Genomic DNA, 15,786 nt, shown 5'->3' on the forward strand with positions numbered 1-15,786 from the left:
AAAATGTGTATTAGGATATAGTGAAATGTGTCCATGTCTGTGTTCTGCAGGCCACAGAGTTGCAGGAGCACTAACCCTAACCCTGCCAAGCCATATATTGATTCATCCTCCCAATGTCAATAACCAGTGTGCAGCCATTTCTGTGAACTGAACAAACACTGGTGCCAGGCTTTTAGCACTGTGCCAGGCATATTTGAATGTCTGGTAAATACTGTCCTCTAGTGCTCACGCTCTAACGCACACACAAACACACACCCACCCAGACACACCCACACACACACACACACATACACACACACACGCACACACACACAGACACACACACACACTTGCATTCCAAAGGATCTTTCCCCCGGGTAGTAATGACACAAATGTTTTAAAGAGATTATATTTTATGGTATATTGTCTCATCTACTAAATCACTATAGGCTTTAGCAACATTTTGAAAATTAAACATATTCATCAGATGTGACGTTAATGGAGGTCTAAGAATACAAACCCTGCCCCTCAGTTATTCTCTGCACTTTTTAAATTGCTGGGTTTTATATGGCTGTGTAGACTCTTTGTCCAGTGACTGATTCCCTGTCCCTCAGCATGCAGTAATTGGACAGAAACGTCCCTAACCATGATTATATTATCAGCTATACTCTCAGACGGCTCATATAGTGGTGCCTAATGAGGCTCGTCACAATCACAGAGCGAGCAGCAGAGGAGGGGATGGCTGAACAACCCCCCCCCCCCCCCCCCCAAATGACCTGATCAGTCATTCACTAATGCTTCCCAACCAGCTGATATTACCTGGTGAAGTCATGTCAACACAAGGTCGGCGTGTCCTGATGCCCGAGACAACAGGAGTTGATTGTGAATCCCAGCGTTGGCACGCCACATTTGCAATCTTGCCCGTCAAGCGGCACTTGAAAGCCCACAGGATATTAGAGATGTAAATGGAACATAATGGTGCCATTATAATTGCGCTCAGCCTTTGATGGCATCGTCTTTTCTCTGCAATTCTCCACCATCTGGATGAATCAGCGTTGGCACCAGATCCAGGGGTAGTTAGGACAACCAGTCTTTAGTTAGGAGGAAATCATTATCTTTGGCGGCTGACATCCCATTTGTTATGACTCAAAATTGTGATTTGGCCTGAAACCAGTTGTGGCGTTTTTTAATTAATGTTCATCAGATCATGCTTTTTTTTTGCCAATCGTAAAAGAAAAACCTATTTTTTCAGATCCTTTAAAAAGCTGCATGAAATTCCACGATATTAAATATTCTAGACCCGGGGAGCACTGACATGTTTGTGTGACTCCAAAGGGCACGGAGTTTCTGTGTGTGTGTGGCAGAGGCACTGATGGTGGCACTGTGGGCGGATATCTGCAAACAGTCCTGTTGCATCAGTTGACCAAACAAACAGAGCGGGTCACACAGACCTTGTAAACATCCACCTCTTTCTGCGGGAAACCCTCCAGTCGTTCAATATTCTGACAATCAAAGAGGGTTTTTAAGAGTTTAACAGGACCTGGTTAAAAGAGGTTATTTGCCAATTTTATCAACAGAATTGCATGTCATGTAAATTGCACCCTTTTATTTCTAACAGACAAACTTAGCAACAGACCAATCTTAAAAACTCAAGTTCTCGTGAGTGTTTTTTATCCTTTTTTTTTATCATTATCCGGCTTTAATACTTACAAATATTTTTTACATGCAGAATGTGTTATACTGGTTAAAGTAAAAGGAAGAAACAGGCTGCTCTGTATTTTAATCACGTGACACCCAGATTTTGCACAATAGCCACTGTTATGAATCAAGTGTGATGAAGATATAGTATTTTGGAACATGAGCAGAAATTCACACGGTATTTTTTCAAAAGTGGGTCTTCAAATATTAACAGGCTTTCCAATGAATAAATCAAGAGCGTTACAGGTTATTTCCAAACGGGGGACATCTGAGGCATCACTGATACATCTTTTATGATCCTCACTTTTATCACGGGGGTGAGATTTGGGATGCAGTGTTATCACTGGGAAAAGAGGCATCTGGCTCCCATCTGGGCTTTGTGGTCTTTCTGCAACACAAAACATATTTTATGAAAGAAGCAAAAATGGCTTTGTTGGTTCTGTGCTAGTTTTCTGCTTTGCATGGACGTCTGTCAAAACAATCCACCACCGCACACACACAGGCTCACACACACACACACACACACACACACACACACACACACACACACACACACACACACACACACATAACTGCACAGGTTTTAAGACAGAGATTAGTATGAAAATTAAAACACTGCACAGCTCACATGTTTTTAAAAATGTCCGAATCCATCTATTGTTGTGTTTGTGGTGTCGAGATGAAGCCCCGGAGAACTGGCAGGTGGCAGTGGAACTGGGATGGAGTTGCGGTACACTGTAAACTGATGACAGAACAGCAGAAAGGGACACGTCTGTGTAAATACAGTAGTCAAGATAAGCCGTATGCAGTGCAGTGATGCGTGTGCGGGGTGAACATTTGCAGCAGCACCTGTGGGAATCTAATCTTCACATCAACGCTGTCTCCTGAGGCAGAAACGACCGATGCAGAGACCTCCTGATCGGCATTACTCTCGTGTTGCTGGTTGAAGCCAAGAAGCAGAGCCATGCCGGGGATGTAGTTTCCAATTCTGAAAAAAAAGAAGGTAAAAAGCTTGTTTCACACACATTCCAGTAGATTTTGTGCTGAAGACAAAAACAAGTGAAGGAATCTTTCAGTCCCTTCCTCAGTTCAGCCTTCATTCCTCATATTTAGTCTCTCATTTTAATCACTTACTTGAAACTGATCCCCCCCCCCCTGATCCCCCCCCCCCCCCACACACTACCACCAGCTCACCGTCTGCCCAGCTCGGCCATGGCCTCTGGGATCTTGGTCCAGTGTACTTTGGCCTTGAGCGTAGGCATGGAACCATTCGGATGTGCAGTTGCAGCTCTCATTGACATTTCATAGGACTGACATTCAGCTCCCCATCGGATGTGTGCCTAGAGCAAACACAAAGGATCAATCATGATGGGAAACTCAACAAACACCAGTCCCGACGTCCAACTCAAAAGGAGCGGCCAGTGTGACATTTCCTTTCCACACGAGTTCCACAAGTGTTTGTCAGTTACACACAGTCAAATGTTTTGAGACTGGATAGTTTTAGTTTGTTTAGAAATTGACTCTATGTAACTTTGGACGCTTGACTCTAAATCAAAAACAGAAAGAAAACCTCTAGTTGTTGACAATCGTGAAGAATCGTGGCATCATGGAAGTTGTTGTGTTCAACACCATTTCTGATGGAAATCTACCTGATGCGATTCAGGCACAAATTATGTTTCGAAAATGTTTGGACATGGTTGTAAACATTTTGGAAAATGTAAGTGCACAAGTCAACAAAATATATAACATAGGTCTATTGATATATTTTTTTAACATTTTCATGAAAACTTGTTACATATAGTTTCTTTAAATCAATTCAATGGCGATCTAGAATCGTCAACAAAAAAGTCCTACATTACTTTAATCCAACAGTGAGTATTCTCTTAATATCTATACCCTGAAAAAACTCATGCCTTCAAACCACACATCTTAATATCCATTAGAACACATCACATCTCCTCACTAATGCATGTGGATACACATCCGTTCATTACTATGGACATGGACAGTGAGTTTATTCCTCTCAGCTTTTCAGTGTAACTAGGGAGTGTCAAGACACTTTTTACTCTTTAAACTTCCCAAACTCTCCAGAGGTAGAAAATACAGGGACACTGAAATGGATAGTCTTTGTATTTAAGGCATATGTTCCGCAGTGGGACGGTTCAGCTTTTCTAAGTGGGTTTTAATTGTTTTTCTGGACAATGATGGAGTTCTTTGGTGCTGATGAATAAAGAATATTCTTTGGTTCCACAGCAGATAATGGTTACAAGAAGAAGGACACAATGTTGAAGATAACACAAAGTATTTGTAAAGAGAATAAGATTCCTTAGATTCCTTCTCTCTATCTGAGAAACTGAGTGTGTTGTATATCTACCTTGGCCTCAGCATGGGCACTCACAGTGGTGTCCATGCACATCTTCCAGTTGGTGTCTTCTCCAGCCTGGGACACTATGAGCTGGGTGCTCTTCACGGTGGCCTCGGGGGTGTAGTACACAGCTGCGTCGTAACCCTGAGGCTTCTCGTTGCCACTCAAGGCGAAAGCTTTGACGTTGAACACGGCCTCGGGTGTCGAGTCCCGAGCCTGAGGGAATCAAACGGAAGGCGACATATAAGACTGTGATGGGATTGTTTGCATTGTGTCCAGTGTGAGTCCTGATTATCTTATGTCATGTGTGGATTGGTAATCACACCCGTTGTTATTGTGGGTAAATTCTAACTAGTCGCTGTGAGACCCGAGGAAATATTCATTTTGAGCTGTATGTGTCAGATGAAACACTTTTTTTATGGAGCTTCATCCTGCACAGAAATCTCTGCATGGTTCTAAACATGTTTCACTTTTTTTAAAATGTGTCCCTCTCATGTGCGGCGTGTCTCACGTACTTCCAGGACGCTGTCAGGCTCGCTCTGATTAGATCCTCTGGCGCTTGAGGCTGAATCAGAGGACTGAGTGGCCGCCTGTAAACACAATGCAGGATGAGGATAAAATGGCGGAGCAGGTGCAGAGATAACAACGTTGCGAGTGGAAGCCAGATACCTTGGAAAGGCTCCTCAGACTCTCCAGCAGTTGCTGTGTGCTCATTGGAAGTGTGTGCGGGCCGCCGTTCACCTCAAAGTGGATTTTGTCAACGGCTTTGATTGCGCGAGCTGAAAAAAAGAAAACTTTGTTAGCAAAGAAAATTTTACAAATAAAAATATATATACAATACATTGTTACACTAGAATGACAACCAATTTACAGCAGGGACATACTAACAATCCAAAGATGATATATATACTTAAAAAGGTCAAAATCTGCCGCCATAGGATTTCATACCTGGGCTGACTTTGAGTGCCATGTGTGTGTATCCCAGGAAATAGTACAGTGGGTACTCCTCGTGATAATACTCTCTTCTCAGCTCAGACTCTACACAGAGGCCGGCTCCATAAATGTTACTCTCAGCGCACATCTTGGTTTGTGGATGCCAGGAGTTTGATTTCATCATCTGTGAGATAAGAAAAGATAAACAACACAGAAATATGAATCTGTTTCCAGTTTAATGAATGTCGTTTGGTTGACCTCTGACGGGTGTTGACCTGTACCTGATCGGACTCCGGCGTCACCACTGACGGCCCTGTGTGGGCAACTTCCTCATTGGCGTCAATGGCTTTGGGAATCATTGGGGTCATTTTAGCCTTATCTAGCTCTTCTATGTTCCTGGAGACTGCGTACACATTGGAGCTATCGGTTGGAAAAAGGAAATGATGACTCTTATACTGGTTACAGGCTGCATTGTCGATAGCATGCATACAATTTAGTACAATTTGTTTACTCATACTAACACATTATAAGTAGAGCTGTGAAAAATAAAGCGTTAACGCCTTATGATTAAATTACAGGATTAAGTCGTTCATTTTTTACGCATTTAACGCATGCGCAGAAGGACCTTCCAATAAATCCACATTTCCGCCCACTCTGCACTAGTCTGCGCTCTAATGCAGTCAGACGGCAGCTGCTATTCAAAAAAACAAACTGGATGGGAAGATTGTGCTCCAAAAAAAACAAAGATGGAACATTCAATAAAACCAAGGTGATAGGCACACTCTGCGGGAAGACGTTCTTGTTTCACTGTAGCAAAGCCGCTTAAAGTACCACCTCAACGCGAAGCATGCGTTGGTCGGCGAGGGGCGTTCAAGTGGAATGCGACCAAACCAGACTCACTCGCAGGACACATTTTGCAAAAGAAGAGGTCAGCTTTACTGTCAGACAAGAACTGGCTAAAGATAGACTAGCTAAGAGGGCCTTTAGAGGCATTAGATTGTGCCATGGTGTGGTGAATGGTTGTTTGACAAAAAATAGAAAAATGTTCAACCATACTATAAAAACAATGGCTAAGAAGCCCAAATAATTTCTGTTTGATTTAAAAAGAAAAGAAAAAAGTTTTATTCAACCATACAATGGCTAAGAAGCCCGAATTCCGTTTAGGATGAATGTTCCATATGGAACAGCAAAGAGAACTGCTAAAGAACTGCTGAGTTGCAGAACCATTGTTTTGTTTATTTATGAATAAAAAAAGAAAACATGTATATATCTGTCTTTGTCATAAATCTTTTTGTTCTCACAAATATATATACCGAGAAAATCGGTAAAGTGATTAATCATGATTAATCCATAGAAACCTGTGATTAATTTGATTAACCTTTTTAATCATTTCACAGCCCTAATTATAAGACTTGATTTTGCTTGTAAGTGTCACAATTTGATCCAGAATTTATACTTGTTCGAACATCTGTTCAGTCCGTCAGTACACAGGTGATGTTCCCGGCTGCCAGGCTCCTACTCCAGTGCAGTGAGCCACATACCACTAAACCATGTTTTCAATTCACTGAATTACAAGTGAAGCTGGTGTGTGGTGTGCTGGTTTGATAATGTTAGTCTCTGGTTGAGGTGCCATAACTAAAATGATGCTAAATGCCTAAAAAAACACCTTTCTAATACCAAGCTTTTATATTGTGTGATTCTCAACTGCTTCATATTTAAAATGTTACTATAGACCCTCATGGGCTTCTTTTAAAAAAGAAAAAGACAAACTGAGGCGGGTTTGTATTTGTTTGTATTGCTCCATCAAGAGCTGCATGGCACGCTATGAATTGATTCAGTGTGATTTCAATTGTGAATTTATTTTTTGCTGAATCCTTATTTAAAACCTACCTGACTGACATTATTTCCATCTCTTTTTTGCATGCAGGAAGGTCGAGTTCAAACTTCCTCTCTCTGACGTTGATCTTGGCGGAGAACTTCCATGGAATTGCGATCGGCATTTTAGACTTCAACTCGGAGCCAGACTGGAACAGCTCTGTGTTGATCCCATAGAAAACCCAAAAATCTTTTGAGTAGCTAAAAAAAGAAGAGGTGGATGCAATAGATTTAATTATACAGCACAAATACAAACTTTGGCAATGATGAGGTTTTGCAACATGATCGTAGAATTGCCAAACATGCTGTAGGTTTATTCTCTCTTAATTAAAAGACGACTTAGTTTTTTTTACCCAATAAAACCATCAGTCTCCAGTGAAATTTCAGAATTCAAGAGTTGGCCAAGATGTTCAGTCATTGGTGGATTTACTGCAGCTTTGGCTACACAAAAAAGAAGAATACTGATCAAGTAAAACAAACAGTTTACGACATTACCAAAATACTGACTTGATTAATTAAGGTGCTCATATGCTGTAGGTAGATTTGTCTCCTCACCGTTAAATGTGATGCCATTGACTGACTCATAATATTTGCTAATCTCCAGCGGGAGACCCAGGGTCGTCGCTTGGTAGTAACGAATTTCGAAGATCAGGAAAGGCTTGGTCTTGTGCCATGAGATTCCTTTCTGTAGATTCTCAACCACCTCCCACAGAGGGCTTCCTTTCCCTGCAGCAGGACTGACGGCCTGCAAGTAAGATCACAGAACAACAGGGGGTGGGGGGGCATGTGGAGGCTTTGTAGACCATTTAACATAGTGATACTGTTATTGACTGTGCTGGCTTCAACATTAATGGATCGATCGTAGCGGTTTGTCAGATTAATCTCTCACCTTGATGATATTCTGAAGGACTTGTTTGCTCATGTCGGCAAAGAACCACTCTTGTCCGGAGGCGCGGGCATAGGCCGAGATAACTGGTTTATCGTTGGGCATAACCTCCCAGTTTTTAAGCTGAGAACGACATAACAATGATGGTCACACAAACATATTAGCAGATGCCCTGTCATTTAACTGTGACCTGTTTTTGCATTTAAATTAGAATGATCTACTCACCAGGTTTAAAATGGACCGGAAGTCGGTGAAATCTACATCCCCGTTAAATCCAGGGTTTATAGTGCTGAACAAATCCTTAATTCCATCAGCACGGATTCCAAACTGCATAGGAGAAAGGAATAGAAGAGAATTACTGATCATGAACAACAACCATCCACAACTCACATTTACGTCTAGGGGCAAATTAGAGTCTCCAATTAACCTGACCCCAATCATGTCTTTAGATTGTGTCTGTGGTGGATATGTTTTGTTTTCTCATGGCGACACTTGGCCTGAGTTTTGAGTGGGTGATGCATGCAAACAGGTCTATGCCAGGACAAGGTGGTGATTGGTGGAAGTATAAGTATTTTGTTGAACACATTGATAAGTCTAGAGTTGTTTTGAAGCTACTTGGCACTCAAGAAGAATATGTGAAAGAGGCTCCAGGCCAAACAGGGATTCAAACCGGGGGAACTTGTTGCAGCGAGCTGACATTGCTGACCACTCTCTCCTCACTCCAACGTGACGCCCCTGACAAGATAAGTTACGTCAGGGTCAGTGGTTGTGTTTTACGCTGTTTGTCGCACTGTACCTCCAGGAGCTGCAGAATTCTTCCAATGAAAAAGAATTTCCCTTTCATCATGATTTCAGTGGGGAAGATGTTTGTTGCACTTCTGAGCATGAAGACTTCTGCCGCTGTGCCGATGAGGAAGTCGTCTGCATGGAGAGAGAATAGCAAATTCCTGTATATCTGTTTTCAGGGAAACCTCAGGATCCAGGACTCTCTCTTGGAACATACCATTGAACCAATCAAAGCGCATGGCTTTGCTGTAGTGATAGCTGACACGGCCATATTTCGGGGCCAGGATTTTCACAGCCAAGCTGCAGGCAGTCGAGCTATTGCAGAGGAAATAAGATTCAGTATCAAACAACACAAACAACGATATATACGGTTCATTTTCGAAAATCTTCAAACTTACAGATATTGGTTCTCTGGAGTTCTGGATCTGGCGAAACTCTTCAGGTAGGAAAACGCAAAACTAACAACATGGAGGTCTTTTTCCATCTGGAGATGTGTCGTCACTGTGGACACCAGAGCCATGGGCGGCTTGGTGTCAAACAGGATCATGAAGGCCAGCATGCGGATCTCAACGGGAAGGTTCTTTTCCACAAACAGAGCCATGGTGATGTCCTGGACCTGAAAACACCAGAGAACGCTGACTCATCAAACCCCCCCGCAGCTGAGGTCCTCTCTGCTCTGTTCCTGCACAAACACTGGAGTAACTCTCAGTGACCTTACAGGGCAGATAATTACAATTGTGGACAGATGATTTTTTTCCTCCACAACGATAAAGATTATGCATGAATCAGACATATGAATACATATCATTTGAATGTGATGAAGGTAGAATGAATGTAGAGGAAAAACAGTCTTTCAGTAGATGCTGTTCTCACTCTCTGAGGGTCTCTGGCGGCTATGAGTCTCATCGACTGCACGGCCGCGCTCAGCACTCGGGGCGGCACATTCACGGGGGTGGCGGCCACACCGGGGAGGAAGCGCATGATGGTTTTAATGCTCCCTGGATGACCTGCGTTCCCAAGAGCTTTCAGGGCGAGGACCATGTCCGCCTCACTGCCATTCTTCAGACCCTGCGTGGCCATGTCCAACAGAGGCTGAAACAGAAGTGGAACAATAATCAAGTTGCTTATATCAGGAAATTACATTTACATATTCTAATTGGTCGATGCTACCCACTGAGTCAAATTACATCCTTTAACTAATTATGACTTGAGTGTTTCTGATGGAATGGCTGTTTCAAGTACGTTATTATTCTGATTACCTGAACAGCAGCTACTGGGCAGGGTGTATAATATGCACAGTGCTTATACACCAGAGATCCATAGGCGAGCACCACAGTGTTCCACAGGTAGGTGTTGGATTTACAAAAAGGAAGGTTCAGGAACATCTGCAGAAGCGACATTTTTGATGTCACCCATTCAGTTGGAAGTGTGCATGATGTCATTCTTCACATTTACAACTTCCCTGTTACTCACTTTAGCCATCTCCACCAGCTCAGGAATGGGATTGAGGTGGTTCATAGACAGCAATAAGGTTTGCAGGCCTTCACTTGCTGTCACATCTCCGGCGTGAAACCTCATCTCCAGGAACTTTAGGATTCTGGCATCGCCGACCTCAACGACCATGTCCAGAAACCAGCGTCTAATGATAGGGAGAAAGGGAGTGAGGGGAATTGGATTCATCAGACAGCACTTATCAGCCTTCAAATAAAGCAAAGAGACGAAAAAATGGAGAAGGTAAAGGTGTGGAAGACAAGGTCAGGTGTCTCTTTTAATTGCTCTTGCACGATATGAAATACAAGCTGTCTGGATCTTAATGGGCAGAGAGCGCAGTCTTTCACTCATCACCCCTCTGTCATCGTGCCTCTCAAGATAATAAATCATTCATCAGCGGTAATGTACCAGACTAAATCCTTCCTGAACTAAGTGGGAGGATACTCTTCAATTACCTAATCAGAGGGAGTGGATCAGAACGAGATTTTAGAGATGGCCTGGGACCGTTTTGTTTGTCATCTTATGATGCTATAATGAAAAGCTTGGTTGAAGGTTATCTGTGGAGGAGGTTCAGCTCTTGAGTGCACTGTTCACAGTGGGTGCAAAGGTACTCTCAAAAATTTTATTCATAACTGAATTAGTTTAATTTAAATTGCCTTTCTGCAACTTAACTAAAGCAAAAGTTTGTGAAAGGTCACATGCCTGGGGCAACTATTGACACACACACACATACACACACACACACACACACACACACACACACATAAACACACACACACACACTTGTTTCTCTATAGTTGTGAGGACACTCATTGGCATAATGCATTTCCTAGTCCCTTAGCCTAACCATAACCATCACAACTAAATGCCTAACCCTGACCCCGGGGGAGGGGAGCAGGGGAATCTAGCTCACTAAAGGACGAGAAGAAAGGTCGGGATAATGATCGTTGTTGTGCACTTTAGTTTTTAGTTGCAGTGAGGTTCTCTTCATACAGTAACTAGTATCTGTGCGATAAAGGATTTGTGCAATTTATTTTTATTTCTGTTGACGTTAATTCATGATAATTTGATTCTTTTTTAAACTTGTTTTTATACATTACAATATTTTAAGTCTTTGTAATAATGTTTATGTTTTTGTGATTGCTGTGATTAAATATATGTCCAACAACACTGGAGGGGGGTTGAACTGACTGCAGCTGCAAACGTTTACAAAGAAGCTGCTGTGAGCAAAATGGCGTAGTGCAGACCTTCAGATCAAGCATGATGATTGGTTGGTTCATTTCCTGTTGGTATAACTATGCAAAAGTATCCCGGGCATGTCTACATGCAACCCAGAGAGGCATAATTTAATTTCTTATATTTTTTATTCTGTAGCTGAATCAAATGTTATTATCTTTCTTCCTCTAGAAGGAACGATTGCGTTACTCACCTATATTCCACATTTCCTGCTAATTGCTTCCACATCTCCTCCAGCCCCTCGTAGGGGATCACTCGCAGCAGCTGATAGACCTTGATGGTGTTTTCAGTTGTCGCGCTGTCAACCTGATATTTGTTCGCCTCAGCCAGATGCTTGATCAACTCCAACGCCTGCAAAGAACATGAGCAGGTTTTTCCATTCCCAGAATTAATTACCGATATGTGTCACTCACTTGGAACCCTAACACACAAAAGGGTTTGATTTCTTTTAATGAAATCGACACATAAGAGAGAACAAAGAGGTTTTGCTTCAGGTTTCACAAAGGAAATGTTGATTCATTATAAGTTAATCATCCTCGGCTATTTCTGTATTTATTTTAATTTGAGGTGTTGTTTCTATTTGAGTGCATCCTTAGATGCAAATTTCAGATTTGCTGTGCTACCAAAGCATGTGTGAATATTACCTTTGGAACCGGGGTGTCCAGGTTCTGCATCATTACGGGGACGTTAGCTTCGGCATTGACAAACTTGAAAACCAGGTTCCCTTTGCTCTCCACTGCCCCGAACATGACGGCTCTTTCAGTGTCGCTCACATGGAGCAGCACTATTTCCTTCCTGCAGGAGAGGAGAGGGTATTCAAAGCATTTGTTTCACAGACTCTATGCAGATGAGCCGGCGTCATGTGCATGTATTTCTCTTTGTCTTACGTTGCTTGCATCTTGAAACTGCCGCCCTTCACATTGAAGGGGCTGAAGAACTGCCGCTCCAGGCCGTGAGCCCTGGTGATGAGACCTCCCTCTGCTGTGGGTTTGACCGTGTAAACATATCTCACCGTGGAGGCGACAGAGTCCCCTCTCTGGTGCAGGAGACACAGACACACAAAACACCTCTGACTTTGCTGTGTTTTAATTGATGTGTTGATGTGGGATCTGATGAGTCTGTGGCGAGGCTAACGGACCTGTTTGGAGACCTGGTCGAGCACGGCGGTCGCCATCCCCCTGTACATGGCGGCTTTCTCCCTGCAGTGATCCACATCCACCACCTGAGTGATGATCAGCTCCTTGGTCTCCAGGTTCTCTTCGGTCACGTAGTTGCTCTGGCACTTGCCGTGGATGCCAACCTACAAACACAATGAGATCCATCTGTAAATATAGCTTGATGTTGTGTAGAATGAATGAAGATGCTGCAGTGAGTTAGCTTTAAATAACCGCTCGTTGTCCACATTAAGCTTATTCAAAAAGGTTTTCTTTCATCTTAGAGGAATCTGTCTTTTGTATATTTTAAATAGGAATGTCACTGTTCCATGGTTTCTTGTATTTCCTTCAGTCCTTATTTATCACAGATTGATCTTGTTTCTCTTTCATTTCATTGTATCTATGTCTGAGGTTGTATCTTTTCTGCCTTTACTTTGTTGTCTTGGTCTCGATCCTGTGTTACATTTGCAAATGTTTTAAATGATAAATATCAAGGGGAATTTTCTCAAGAAAGTGCATTTCTATACAATAAAGGTATCTTAATTGTTAACAGAGCGTCTCTCAGTGACTCCAGGAACTGCTCATATTTCAGACCAGTTTATTTTTCTGTCAGCCACTCACCTCTTCCAGTTCATAGATCTTCTGTGTGGTTTTGACAGTGACCTGGAAGAAGCCCAGTATGCCCCTCACGATGTTGACGACAGTGTTGGACACCTCAGCAGAGGCCCGGATGTCTCCAACATGTCCGCCGGTGTAGTCGATCATGAAGGGCTTGGCGAGCTGGGCGGCGATGCGTTGGGTGAGCTTCGGGGAGGAGGTGAAGCTGTTTTTCCCCGGGAAGCCGTTGAACTCCTCGAAGAGTAAATTTGAGACCTTTGTTCCAGAGACGGAAAGGAGACGATTTTAGCCTGTCGCGAGTGTTTGTGCAGAATCAACATGAAAGTTCAGGTTCATAGATGAAACACAGGTGAAATGTTTAATCCAGCAGGAGAGAACAATGGATTTTAACATTAAAGCTCGTTTTACTATGATTATATAATGTTTCAGACAGAGTTAGATTGCAGCACCTGTTGATAAGAGGCAAAAAGGTGAAAGTGGATGTAATTAATGCATCCGTGCATTCATTACAGTGCATTAACAGCTCTTTTGTGATAATAAATAATTTCTAATCTAACCACTGTCACGAGGAATCTGACTTTTTTATGTATAAATATTATATAATGGAATCAAAAGCCTGTACAACCTCTTAACAGGTTTAAACCACATATTATTCCTAACTTTTCTATTTATTTTCTCCCTCTTACCTTGAGGACGAAGGTTTGTGCCGACACACCAGCGATCTTGACCTTGCAGGTTAACCTCACTCCGGACTCGGCCTGATTCGGCATCCCGAGTCCAAAATTCACAACTCCCACGTAGCTGTACTCGTACGTCTTCTGAGGATTCAGGTTGAGATCTGCAATATGTTTTATGTAATGAAATATAATCTCACATGTTCTTTATGGGAAATTAATAATTTAAAGATGAAGACTTAAAGGACTCACCATAGCGGACGGTTTGGCACGCTGCAAGATGTTGAACATGGTGTCAGTGTTAGTAAATATAAAAGCACGAAATACATGTTTCTCATTCTTTCATTCAAATAACTAAATCCCAGCATGTTTAAAGCCCGACACAAAAGTACTTTTAGCAGTAAACCTTAAACAACTAATTCTATCCATATAAATACAACCGAAACAAGTCAGCAACTCAGGTAGCTTTAATAACCCGAACCTTGAATCCTTAAATCGACCCAATTCAACTCTCAAAGTCCTTGCTTTGGTCATTCCTGCCTTAAATTGTTACTGGTAATTCAGGATTCATCACCAACAAAAATATCGATATCACACAATTGTTAATATGTGTTCTCTTGTTGGAACAGTGGAACATATGATAGCTCTATGCATCCGAAATAAACAGTTAAATCAAGGATTAGTATGTTTGTAAAATCTCTGAAACTCAAATTAACTTAATCATGGACTGAGCCGTGACTGTTGTAACATAATAAAAATAATATGAATGAAAGATTTGCATATAAAAATAATATGGATGAAGGAGTGAGAACTTACTGGCCAGGGCCACAAGGCAGCAGAGGAGGAGCCGCCACATGGTGGAAACTGAGGAGTGGAGAGCAAACATTTCACATTTGTCCTTTATATTTACAACAGAGTGGCTTTTCACTGGGCAGCGACCGATTCCAGATAAACACACAGCGTTTGAACTGGAGCCACAACGACCGCTGACATTGTCAGAGTGACACACAGATAAGTGCCTCCCACTGAAGGTTTACCAGGGACATATCACGAGCACCTGTTTGAAGACTTGTGTCAAATATTCACTCTTATGGATTCTGCTAAAAATAACATCAGTTTTAATATATATATCTATGTTTCTTACATAATCTCACAGAAGGTGGCTTGTTTTGAGTCGTCAGAAGAATTCACAGCAAAGAATTTCCCTTTCAGTCGCCCAGAAATGAAGTAAACAAGTTGTTCACAGCTGAATGGAGAAGCCCCGGTGGGACTCGCATCTATTCCCTCAGTGCCTCTCAGCCACATGGCACCAGGACGATGGTTGCTGCTTTTTTTCTTGAATATGAGCACAACCACAGGTCTTTATTACACTGAGCTCTCCTCCTGGGCACAACAGAGTCAGACAGTGTGGACAACCGCTGCTCTGCGTGCCTATTCTTAAAATAAACGTGCCTCGGCCTCCGCTAACAGGCCTGTTTGAGCGGGTGCAGATTGAGGGTGATGACATCAAGCAGTAATCAGCCTGGGTCTGTTCTCTCTGTCGGGTTTATTATGTTCAGGCTGCACAAGAGTGTGATCGTACTCAAGGATTCACTGAGCCGTCAAACCTCTCTCATCCTCAGGCCTAAATTCACCTGACCATCTGCCTCTAAAGCCTTTCGTGCCGGTGTTGGCCACTAGAGGGCTCTAGCATCACGTCTCTAAACTAAACTTGATTTAACAAACTTGGATTGCTCCAAATATTCCAGGACAAAGTTGGGACGCTCTCAGTAAAACATATTAAAATAAAAGTGTTTGCTGTCTAACAACAACTCATAAGCAATACAGGTGCTTACTTTACCTAAAACTATATAATAAAAGCATAAACTACCAAAAAAGTTGTTGTATAATTATGTATTTTGGATATTAAAATAAATAAATAAAGCACTCATTAAAGCACATACCAGCTCCAGGGTCCAACATCTCCCTTTAAATTCAATCAAGCTGCACCAAATTTCATGAACTTAAATAATTAATTTCTCTAAACACACCAATTCTTTGAATTATTTCCCAGGAAATCAGTTAACAGTTGTTGAAAACTTCCCATCATAC

At 42.2% G+C, this 15,786-nt stretch overlaps 1 protein-coding gene across 1 annotated transcript; it reads right to left on the reverse strand.

The window, feature by feature from the left end:
- Positions 1-1,570: 1,570 nt before the first annotated feature.
- On the reverse strand, positions 1,571-14,641 carry vtg3 (vitellogenin 3, phosvitinless). The gene is made up of 28 exons (XM_062396353.1): positions 14,512-14,641; positions 13,948-13,968; positions 13,708-13,859; positions 13,025-13,276; positions 12,388-12,549; positions 12,137-12,285; positions 11,894-12,044; positions 11,443-11,600; positions 9,996-10,161; positions 9,782-9,907; positions 9,396-9,614; positions 8,921-9,138; positions 8,740-8,837; positions 8,533-8,657; positions 7,962-8,063; positions 7,740-7,859; positions 7,406-7,595; positions 7,204-7,291; positions 6,866-7,051; positions 5,257-5,395; positions 4,991-5,159; positions 4,712-4,821; positions 4,558-4,632; positions 4,052-4,258; positions 2,872-3,017; positions 2,527-2,665; positions 2,306-2,419; positions 1,571-2,065 (listed from the first exon to the last, which is right to left on the reverse strand). The coding sequence occupies exons 1-27, from the start codon at positions 14,579-14,581 to the stop codon at positions 2,312-2,314; spliced, it is 3,846 nt and encodes a 1,281-aa protein (XP_062252337.1). The 5' UTR covers positions 14,582-14,641; the 3' UTR covers positions 1,571-2,065; positions 2,306-2,311.
- Between the last annotated feature and the right edge of the window lie 1,145 nt (positions 14,642-15,786).

Source organism: Platichthys flesus, chromosome 9, assembly GCF_949316205.1.
Source record: "Platichthys flesus chromosome 9, fPlaFle2.1, whole genome shotgun sequence".
NCBI classification, from domain to species: Eukaryota; Metazoa; Chordata; class Actinopteri; order Pleuronectiformes; family Pleuronectidae; genus Platichthys; species Platichthys flesus.